This window comes from Dipteris shenzhenensis, chromosome 14 (genome assembly GCF_047967505.1).
Source record: "Dipteris shenzhenensis isolate YYH24624 ecotype China chromosome 14, Dip_SZ_1.0, whole genome shotgun sequence".
In the NCBI taxonomy this organism is placed as follows: Eukaryota; Viridiplantae; Streptophyta; class Polypodiopsida; order Gleicheniales; family Dipteridaceae; genus Dipteris; species Dipteris shenzhenensis.
Genome location: NC_141609.1, coordinates 55,580,735 through 55,592,753, shown reverse-complemented (window position 1 = coordinate 55,592,753; position 12,019 = coordinate 55,580,735). Strand labels below are relative to the sequence as shown.

Sequence of the window (12,019 nt, the reverse complement as noted above, 5' to 3'; positions counted from 1 at the left end):
TATAAAAGTGGAAATGCCAAACTAATTGCTGACCTGTTCTAGGAAAAATAGTAATACAACCATCAAGGTCACCTTTACGGCCACCCCGTACAAAACTCAGAGAACGTAAAAGAAACAGCATGATCCCACACACCTTAGGAGCCACAGAGAGTTGCTTTAGCATTTCCAAAGCATGTTCCACTACCTTCAAACAATGTCTACCCGAGAGTGTGACAACACCAAATTGCACAAATCACGATACTTGAAAGAATATCTTAAAGATAACCCATGAGCATATACTTGCATCACAAGTCACAACATGTTATAAGAAAATTTAAAAGAGGGCTAAACATTTTACAACATCTTTTTGTGTACATATGTGCATTTTAATTCAATGACTGGTCCCTCTACTCACAGCCTCTCTTGTTCGAGCAGGTATGCTACGGCTATTTCCACTCCTCGTCGCACAGCACCTTCCACCCAACTAGCCCAAAGTAGACCTAATCATGGAAATGGACCAGTCGCGATAGTGGACCGAAGCCACTTCCCTGCAGGTACAGATAGTGGTAACGCCCTCGAATCTCATAGTAGGTTGGGCAAGCACAAAGAAAATGCTCCTTTGACTCAACCGCCCCCAACGTACATAGCGTGCAGATCCGTAGCTCTCTGGGTATACTTGCGGCTCTCCCTGCCTCTTAGTTGATGGGATGAAACCCGCATCTGTCCAATGGCAATCTTCAGTGCATGTGAGACTCCTCTGTCCTCGAGATACTGAGGTCTGATGATGAAACCCCCCTCTTATACTCTCAGGAAGTGGTTGCAATAGAACTGGGGCTTGGTGGGGAGGTCTTGGTCCCCCCCCCCAGTCCGAGATATATGAAGCTAAAGGAGATCTAACCGTATGATAGGGTTGATGTCATCTCGTGGGATCGACTCAGGAGGTGCATCCATGCTGTACTGAAAGGGGGGAAGTCTGTCCATCTGGATACCATGCCTGGAAGCCGTGCGGATATGCGTGCATAGAATGTGTCAGCCCCGCTCTCTGCTAGTTGTCCGGATGACTCTAGGGCTAGCCTCGGAAGTCTCTAGTGACGTAAGTCCCAAACTTTGTGGATGAAAGACACTACCTGAAAGATGGCATCAACCTAGAGAGGTGTCATGGCAAATTCTACCTGCACTATCTCATGTGGGACTGAGGGCTTACACTAAATCATCTTGGTCCCCATAATCATCTGTAGCTGCCCTAATCTCCTCCAATCAGTTCTCGAAAGATCGCATCCCTAGAAGGGTGTGCATACATGGCAGTCGGTCGCACCAGTGTATCGAAAAGCCTGCCCTTCGTCAGTGAATCCTGGAAGTGCACCTAGAAGCACTGTTGCTCTAGTAGCCAAAGCACTACACCCTCGTTTGAGTCATGCTTGGGCTGCATGGGTCATCATGAAAATGGGTCCTGTGAAGACTACTCCCAAATATGTGTAGGACTGCACTATTTCCACTGGCTCACCACGATAAGTGAATGATGGCTTTGTGCCTTAATTTACTGATGCATGCAATCTGACTAATTATAACTGGGATGAGAGCAAAAGCATATAAACTGAGGAAACCAAGATGATAAATGACTCAATAACTCTCACAAAAGACACATCAATTTATTGTCAACAAGAGCACATCCCTATTGGGCTTGCTGCTCATTACAAACACCACTGATAGCCACAAAGGCACACAAGACACACTACTACAACTCACACTCGAAGTCAACCTACACAGCCAAGATAAAGCTTCAACACAACTTGCCTCAGGTGGTCGCCAGCAATCTTCCTGGCTCTAATGCTATGGAAAAGCCAAAGGTCATGTACCCACTCTATAACCGCGAGAGTCGACCCTCATCACCGCCTCTAGAGCCTACTGGAGAGAAGACGACTCTTCACCACCCCTTCTACGTGATTCTCTCAATGCATGGAGTCCACGTGAATAAGCGAGTCCACTAACCAACCTACTTAACCTCATGAGGATGAGTCTACTAACCCAACAGTGAAGCTAAGTCGGTGAAGCATTGCTTTTGAGGTATTGGAGACCATAACCTTGGTCTTCCCAAGGTTGACTGTCAGGTCTCTCTGCAGAACCCTCTAAGGCCTCGAGATGTCTCTTCAACCCCTCCGCTGAAGATAATATAAAGAATATGTCATCATGTATCATGAGGTCGCCCTGTAGTGATCCCTCGCCCCCTAGGCAATCTATGAAGGATGTGGTCTCATTGATGTAAAGTCCGAGGAGAGTGATTGAGAGGGGTCAGCCGTGCTTCATCCCAATCGTGCTCTCAACCCAATCCGATAGACTGCCTGGGGCACAGACTTTGCCTCTGACTGACCCATATGGGCTCATCACACCCCAGATCAGCATCTTTGGAATCTTTAATAAAGCCCAATAAGGACACCAACTAAAGAACCGAATATAATCCGATGTAGAGGCATATCTTCCAAATAACCAAAACCGTCTGGCATCCCAAGGAGTTTCACATGTACACACACACACACACACAATACAAAAGATGACCGCTCACTTACCACGAGGCTAACCAGGTTATTTGGGAGGATATCTTATAGCAACGCACATTCAAGACCTAGTTTGCCCCCACGAGTTTCCTGTGAAGCTCATCTTGTATGAAGATCATTGCTTACAAATACCAAAGAAGGGCTTCATAGGCCTGCCAAGTTATACAAGGATCCACCTCCCCCACTCTTTGAGGATATCAATTCGGCAAATTGGTGTTTCATCACATTGACTACGCAATGAGAGTGGTAGGTTGAGGGCATACCTAGAGAGGGCCGCATCTACACTCTATGTGACCTACAGGAGATTAAGTCAAAGGAGCACTTTGCTTTCGAACATCGGAAGCACTATGAGATCCGAGTTCATTACCAATGTCTTTTCAAGGATGGATTCACAGACCCCTATGTAGCCTCCTATCTTAACTGGATCAGAGAGGTTTGGCGACTTTCATTAATGAGGCCGTGCGACATAGAGACCATCTGCTCAAGGCACAAAGACCACATCATGGTGCTCAACTAGACTCCACTAAGAATGCGACCACTCAGGCTTTCCATCCAAGTCACATGGACAAGCAAGCCCCAAGGAGGCATGTCTTAAGCAAGAGATGCAACAAACCCATCAGCATGTTGATCCACAGATCTAGCTTGGGAATCTTCCCTCCATGTTCACGAGACTAGAGGCACGGCCAACGGGTGTGACAGTGGCACTTGTCCGACACAAGGCCACAGTTAGGAGACCATAGCGGACCACACATACTGATCATCGCCAATGCTCTATGATGGGCTTTATGCGACCCAACCTTGTACATCATCGGGACCTACCATGGGTGTGACTCCTACAGCACCCAAAGAACCATCACAATGATGCCATACCACAACGTCCATTCTCTCCATGGGCTCAGACTCTTTTAGTACTAGTGTTTCTCTGTTTATGTTACACTTGCCTGCCCCAAGGAATAGCCAACCTCACAGCTTTGCAAAGTCTCTTCTTGGACGATTGTCGCAGCAACAACAATGGATAAATCTTCTTACGAATCCATATGACAACGGGTAGATGCTATTTCCTTTCAAAGACTTTTAACAAATAGATTTTTAATAAAGTCTCTCTCTCTCTCTCTCTCTCTCTCTCTCTCTCTCTCTCTCTCTCTCTCTCTCTCTCTCTCTCTCTCTCTCTCTCTCTCTCATACCACCACAACTGTCCTACCGATACACAAGGTAGGAGACCCTACGGATATTGGGAACTATCGCACCCACATGATTGGCCACACACTGGCCAAAATCTATGGATCGGTACTAGAGAGGGAGATCAATAGTCATACCAAGGCACAAAGGCAACGGGCACTGAGGCAAGCAAGATTCAAAAGGCAACACTCTACTCTTGATGACATTTTCACTCTGAGGGCTATCATTAAGGAGACGAGGTCCAAACACCAGAAAGTCTACACATGCTTTGTAGACTTTCGAAAGTCCTTCGACACTGTCCCACAATCCCGCATGATTAGGAGACTAAAGTCAACGTAAGCGAGAAGTATGTACAGACGGCCCGAGTAAATAGGTGAGTGATCGTGGTCAAAGCGCATGTGAGGAGGAGGTAGCTAACATGAGAGCAGCCTGGATCTCTCTCTCTCTCTCTCTCTCTCTCTCTCTCTCTCTCTCTCTCTCTCTCCAACACCATGTCACAAATTTCTACGCATTTGAGTCAACCACAAGACACATTGGAGCGGAGGCATGTCACCTCTACTCAAAGTCGAGGTGTCACTTTTGACATGGCTCCTCGGATATGGAGATCACGGCAACCACCCCCCACTGCAATGTGAGACGAGCTGACAAGATAGATACGTGATATCTTTGCATCCATTGCAAAGCTACCATGGCACCAGGATCATAGACGACACCTAAACCCATCTCTTGTTATCTGATGATTTCTCAAGTATTTTGTGTTTGAGTACAAGCTTTGAGTTTCTTAGTATAGCACTCAGCAAAGGCCTTAACAAGCCCTTTGCCTCAACCCACAACAGCTTGTATGAGTTACTTTTATTGATTGCACTTTGTCTCATAGGCCCACGAGGCCTCTTGAAGATGTTATTACGTCTTTCCTTCTCTCTCTATCCTTGCCAGCTTCCAAATGAACACCACACTACCGTTAGCTCCCATCCTCTCCATGAGCTCAGAGATTTCTCACTATGTACCGGTATTGTTATGAGTATGGTTTTTTTTTTTGGATATTTGTCATCAATGTCGATAACCACTTAGAGCCTCCACCCCTCAGCAACTTGTATTAAGTTCTTTTAGTCTCACAGAGCCTTCGGTCTTTTGAAGACTTTTAATAAACTTTCTTTGTTTCTCCCATCAGGTCGCCTCACCGCCTAGCTCTCCTGTCAAGACACTGAGCTCCTCCGTCAAGATGTCCTGATTATGATGATGATGATGATGATGATATTGATATGTAGTCGACCCCACTCACATGACTACGTTGCACTTAGTACTATCATTTTGCTTTTTTTTGCATTCAGCATTGGTGTGGATGCTCGTTTAGTAGCTCCACCCTCACAGCTTGTTTGTACTAGGATTTTTACAGTCTCATAGACCCATTGGTCTTCCGAAGACTTTAATAATCTCTCTCTCTCTCTCTCTCTCTCTCTCTCTCTCTCTCTCTCTCTCTCTCTAACTTTGCCCAATTTACTACGACATCCGTGGACAATACCATTGCCTCTTCAGAGACGGCGGCTTCAGGCCCCTTTCCAGACTTCTCTCATACTCAAACTAGAGGTATCTCGTTGTTTTCATTCATGAGGCGGTTCGACAGAGAGTGTCTCATCAGATCATAGAGACAAGGGCGGGTGGCTTTATCAGACTCATCTCAAAGTGTGATCACAGAGTTCTTCCAACCAGAGCATACTGTCCCCCTGACCACGGAGCACAGATCACACTAGCTGACATCTCCTCCATGTTCAATCCCGAGGCACGGCCAACAAGGGGCACTATGGCACTTGTTAGATGTAGAGCCATCGCCAAGAGGTCACAACAAGCTACACCCATCACGAGCTTCATGCCTACACAACCTCGCCCGTCATCGAGTCTACGTTGACATTTCATGACGTGTATTGTATTGTATTGGGTTAGGTTATATCTACTAGGATGATGATGATGACAGTGAGGACTATGACTATGGTGATACTGATGATGATGACAATGACTATGTCTTACACTGTTTTCTACCATGGGTTAGGATGCTCATTTAGTAGCTCCACCCTTTTTGCTCATTGTATCAGGTTTTCTATCAGTCTCATAGATCCATCGATCTTCAGTAGACTTTAATAAACTTTCTTTCTTTTTTTCTTTCTCTCTCTCAAATACTTGGCTTGACCTGCCTCTGCAAGTGCCTCCAAGTGCTGGTGTTCCAGCCCCCCGCCTCAGCTCTGTCCCCCTCCCCGCCTCAGCTCCCTTCCTCGGCCTCAGCTCAGCTCAGCCCCTTCCTCCCTCCCTCAGTCCACCCGCCTCCAGCCCCAAGCTGGTTTGCTGCTGTCCAACGCACCACTGATTGTTGCTGTTCAAACTTGCCCCATCGACCTCCTGTCCAAGCTCCAACTTCATCTCGTCGTCTCTGTTCCATCCACACCATTTGTCCACCTGCTGGTTGTGCTGCTCCAGTTGCGCCATTCTGCTCCAACTGTCCGGCGGGATCTGCGCCTGACCAGCATGCTTCACCACAGTTCTTTCTGCGGATAACTTTTCATTTGATATTATCTCCAGAATATGTAATTGGGTTGCATGTCACTGCATATAAACATATAGAGTCGGAAATCTTGTCACAAGTTCTACGGGAGATTATATATGCTCTCAGTGGGCTGGATGCTTTGGAGAATGGAAAAGCTGAGGTAGCGGGACACAGCACAAACTTGTCTTAGGATGTGGGGGGACTATGGCATCTTCTTCCAAGTCACAAATTGTACTATGAGAAGGCACAATAGCTCGTAACCTTAGGTTTTTTGTAATATTGCACAGGCCTGGGACCCTGAATTGCTTGCTGTCCTGCATATATCATACTTCTTTGATATTTTCACTTTATTTCCATTCTCATCTTTGTGTAGGGTTCAACCTCCCATCCTCCCATCACGATCTTCTACCATGATTCAAGATAAGCAGTATTTCCTTGATCACCCCCTCCATTTTCTGGAGGCAATGCATTGCACTTCACTTAAAGTACTCTCACATGAATTCCACTGAATTCTGGAGGCAATGCATTGCACTTTAGTTAAAAGTACTCTTACATGAATTCTACTGAACATTTTCAAGTCTATCAGTTATCCCCTATGTATCTAGGCAGCAGTGCTTTTGACAGAAGACCCACATGCAGATACGCCAATTGTGAGCCATTGTTGGCAAGTAGTATTAGTAACAAGTAGAGCACAAAGCCAGAAGAAGAAAAACTCTGTACATAGCTTATATCAAACATGATCATCTCTGCATTTTGAGTCTCAGTTGAGAGCTAGGATAAAAGAGCCTTAAACACCAAAAGAAAAATTGGATAACGACCTTTAAGCCACTTGGTTTCACTTTTAAATCCATTGGGCCAAATCAAGCCTTGTCAAATTTCACTGATAAACTAAGCCGTTTCCAACTTGATAATGATGATAAATGCTCTGGAATCGTTTGTTTTTTGTATATGGACAAAGCTTGTTTTAACGTTTTGTTTTATTTTCTGAATGCATTCCCACTTCCAAGTTGGCATCTGTTCCACGGCTTGCATGTGACAGTGCACTGCAGGCATAAAAATTCATAAGTTGAAAGTTCTAATTTCTTCCCCAAAGAACACAAAATTGATAAGAACAGCAAAGTATTTCAGCAAAGTTTACATTGAACGTTAAAATTCATCTGAAGTAACCAAAAAATATGCTGTTTCATTACTACATTGCAATTGAAATCGAGGAATTGCCAACTCTTGTGTCCAATCTATGCTACAGCTAAATTGTAAAGATGGAGAAGATTGCAATTGGTACACCTTGCACCCTATATTACACTTCTATGCTGGTCGTTTGATGGGGATATTTGTAGTGTTTGAGAAATCCTAAATCCTTAAGATTTATGCGTGTATCTTGTTGAAGTGCTTTCTATGGACAATGACCCAACATTTGATCAACTGGAAACGTCTTGAATAGTGTACATGAACAAATTGTGCACTTCGCTTGAAATACTGAGAGAGGAAAAGTAGAAGCACCAGTCTTAGGAGATTGTGCTTCTGCTGCAGGCCCAGAAGCTTCAGATCCTGAATCTATATTTAAAGCCAGTTGCTGTTGTACATTATGATTGGAAGGGCGTGGAGTCAATGCAGGCCGTTCGATAGCATCTGCTGCTTTGTTGGATGAATCTCTTGATCTACTCCGTCCTGCCAATTCTTACAGAAGATCGATACCCACGTATTTCAAAGAACAATAGCTGAATCTCTTAATCTACTGCATCATGCAAATTGTTACAAATAATTAATATCCACTTCAAAGAACAATGCATTTATGACAATAAATCAACTGAAAGTTCACCAGCAGGGCTCCCACAGGCTTCAGCATTCATATTCCGACTTGAACCAGACATAGGAGTTAAAAGAGTTCTATGGACCTCTCCTTTCCATGCTGCATCGCAGCCCCTGTGTGTACCTGATGTTGCTCTAACTTCCTAAGAGAGCCAAAAGAATTGTATTGAGAAGAGCGATATAAAGATTATTTCAATGCGAGAACTTCTGAAAGATCAACCCCAAATGCTTGCATAGAAACTCATTCTGTTACATTACCCTAGCTTTGACTTCCTCTGGACTCTCCCTTACAAAAGGGTGCTCTAGCAACTGAGGCCATGTCAACCGATTCTGGGATACCTGATGAAAACTAACATCAAAATATTCAAACAAGCGGTACCTTTTAACTAAACATGTACTAATGTGAGCAGATACAAACAGACACACCTTATTCAGAAGACCTTTGAGAAAGCTCTTGAAGTTTGGGCTCATGCTATCAGGGTATTTAACAGGATCCTGTTAGAATACATTTACATCAACATTGAACATCTTAGAATAAATTTAAACATATGTACGAACAGACATTTAAGAAAGTCAGTATGTGAGCATTACCTGACCTTAAAACTCACATAGAATCGACCACATCAGATACTATGGGGGAAGAACAGAGATATGAGAAGTCTACCCCTTGAACGGGTAGTCCACCCTTGAATTCCTTGGCCCTGATCCTCCCGCTCCCCTGCTTTTCAACTATCCAGCACATCTAATTCATCTAATATCGGACTTTTCAAGCCCACCAAGTTCCCAGTATTTCCAAAATTGGGGCATTTCCAAAACATGGAAAAGTTATGAAAATACCTAATCTACAGGTGCACCAAAACAAAAAGCAACATGAGGCGGAGATGATGGCAGGGCCTTGCTGAAGCTTTGCTCTATAATGGTGAAACATGCAACACAAGTATCAACATGGGTGCATAGGATGCAAGGCTCCAAGTAGACAAATTGTATGGGTGACGGATGATTTGGCGATGCACTATAGGAGAGTCACATCTTCAACTATCCATGCCCTCTAAGAATCCAATCTTTGGCCTACAAATGCTTGGATTCAATGAACATATTTTCTCTACTCTTGGCCCGAGACATGGTAGAGAATGGAGTTTTGCATACATATCCCAATGTTGTCTTGCAGATAGCTACAGAGTTTTATGCTTCCCTACTTTGAACAAATCCTCAGTAACTTGCCAGAATGATGCCAGACACAGAGTTTGGCAGTGTATTCCAATATTGGTGAAACTACATATGGAGTGTCACTTGACGTACTTTTCAGCAATCCGAAATTTAGGACTGCACTTCTTGCTTTCACAAGAACAGATGCCCGGGTCTAGATGGGTTGACACCTTACTTTTATATTGCTTTTTGGACATGATTAGAGACCACGTTACCTCAGCCTTGCAAGGCGCTTGGGGCTTTGATACTAAGCTTGATTCACTTACAAAGGGCCCCATTCATCTTATCCCAAAAGGAGGTTGCAAAATTTTCTTGTCCTAATGGAAGCCCATCACCCTTTTATAAGATTTTGGCCAAAGGTATCAATCTTCATTTGGAGCCCTTTCTTCTAGATCATATTCATGATACGCAGACGGGCTTTATGCATGACAGAAGCGTTTTTATAATTTATTTATTTTTTGGAAGGCTTCACATTGGGCTATGCAGAGCAACCAGTACCTTGCCATTCTCCTCTTGGATTTTGAGAAAGCTTATGACAGAGTAGATTGGGATTTTTGGGAGGGTACCCTTGTATGCTTTGGATTCTCATATGCATGGATCAGAGGGATTACCTCTTTGTACAAATCAGCCCACAACCAGGTGCTTATCAAAGGAGAAAGGGGAGAGAGGTTTCAAATTTCTAGATCAATTTGCCAGGGATGCCCTCTTGCCACCTTCTTGTATTTATTTATGGTTGAAGCAATGAGCATATTTTGGAGATCTCAGATATAACATTATTGGGCTGAGACTTCCCCTGTTATAAGATGAGGAGCTCTTGGATAATGAGCTGGCTGATGATAATGCTGTTTTTTTAAATGCCACTCCATAAAACCACACGTCTTTCAAGGCAGCCTTGGTTTTTCTTGTGTTGTACACATCGATTGGAATAGATCCAATGGCTTCTGAAGTAATGACAAGGACATCTAGCTTAGGGGGCTGATTTCGATTCTACTCGGATTCAGAGGGATGTTTCTCTCAGATACTTGGGATGCCAAGTCGATGTGGGCATCTCTCCTTCACAGCAATTTGCACTTGTGTTGGAGAGTATCAAGAGGAAGCTTTTTTTTGGATCTCAGCCAAACTAGACCTTGCTTCTAGGGTGGTGAGGTGGTCACCCACGTCCTGCTGGCTACAACACGGTTTGTTTGCTCTTGTTGGCGCCATTCTACGGATGGTATCACTCAGCTTAAAAGATCCATAAGGAATTTTCTATGAAGTGGATTAGATGGCCTAGCAGACACTAGATCCAGGGTACCCTCGGAGACTTTGATCCTTCCCACGTGGAAAGGAGACCTCAATATAATAGATCCAGACTTGCCAAGCACAATTATGCAAGGTAGTGGTTGAAGGAATTTTCTAGGACGAGAACCTTGGAAGGATTTTTTCAACCGATGCATACAATCATGTTCTCTTCCACAGGTTAGCACCAAGCGGATCTTCACGTCAGCCCATCTCAAGGCTCTCTCCTCCCCTTTTATGGCTGCTATCCTGAAACCTTGGGCCAATTTCAAGAGTACTCTTCGGAGAGTTTCCCCTTCCTCTCAAGAAGGATTGACAAGCAGCATGTCATATGGAATGACTACATATTTGACGACCATGGAAGACCACTAGGTAATTCTTATTATATGCAGTGGTTTAGATGGGAGAGAGGTCCTACTTCCTCAATAAATTCTTGGAAGGCTTTCAAAACCCTTCGAGATGATCATAAACTCCAATTGGTAAGTCACCTTAGAGAAGTGAGAGGAGAATTCAGCAAACTGATGCAGCCATATCCTTAGATTGGGCTCTTGCACGTGACGCACCTTGCTCTCGGTCTACTTGGCTAGGGTTTATTCGAGGGACAGGTTGTCTAAGTCTACGGATGGTATACTTATGCATATCTATTTCATGCTGTCAAGGTTGTAGGTCATGTGGAGCAGTGTTTTCTGGTTTCAAGATGGAATTTAGACCCTAACCCATATCACATCCCCTAGAGTTCATGGAGAATTTGGCTCTCTGGAGGTGTCCCCATAAAGTCTTTGTAGTGGGACCCCGAAGAGTGGGAATTGTAACCGGCCTTCAGTTTCCTAAAGGGCAGTAGACCATAACTTGCATTGCATATTCATTAATCACAGCCACATTGCATCATTTCCAACCACTTAACTTTAAGCAATACCACTTAGAAACAATTTGAAAAATAACTGGATGCAGGCTAGAATGCCCCTGCTCAATGAAACCAAGTACAAGACACCACACTGGCCCCAAACTCTTGGCAGCAAATCCCAGCAAGCAAGAGGCAGCAGGAGGAAATGGCAGCTTGGAGAGAGAAAGGAAGAGAGAGAAGGGCTCGAATCAGAGAGAGAGTGCAAGAGGGTCACCGGCAGGAGAGAGAGAGAGAGAGAGAGAGAGAGAGAGAGAGAGAGAGTTGAAGATGATCTCATGCAGGAGAATGAGACCAAACAGCCAACAAGGGGCATCAATGTACGTGCAATTGAACTGTATAGCAAAGGAATGAGCTTTGAATGATGGGTAGCAGTCCGTACAACCAGCATATGACCTTGAAGTATGTGCCAACAGTCTGTACGAGCAGCCAAAATAGCCCTGGAACTCGTGCAAAGACCCGTACAACAATTACGAGCCTTGGAATGCATGCAGCCTATTCCTCCCAGCTTGTACTAGACCTCAGGATACATGCCAACCTGATCCGTACATCCGTATAGCAAGGAATCATCCCGTACAA

At 44.4% G+C, this 12,019-nt stretch overlaps 1 protein-coding gene across 3 annotated transcripts in view; it reads right to left on the bottom strand.

Annotated features, from left to right (window-relative positions):
- FU (kinase family with ARM repeat domain-containing protein) overlaps positions 1-12,019 on the bottom strand; it is a 66,776-nt gene that overhangs the window by 24,937 nt on the left and 29,820 nt on the right. For 2 of the 3 annotated variants that reach the window (XM_087384490.1, XM_087384491.1), the window contains exons 9-12: positions 8,482-8,550; positions 8,314-8,394; positions 8,066-8,198; positions 7,747-7,923 (exon numbers count right to left, since the gene is read on the bottom strand). In XM_087384490.1, the coding sequence (XP_087240616.1) occupies positions 7,747-7,923; positions 8,066-8,198; positions 8,314-8,394; positions 8,482-8,550 (460 nt within the window). The remainder of the gene's footprint in view (positions 1-7,746; positions 7,924-8,065; positions 8,199-8,313; positions 8,395-8,481; positions 8,551-12,019) is intronic. The other variant, XM_087384492.1, reaches the window with a different exon arrangement.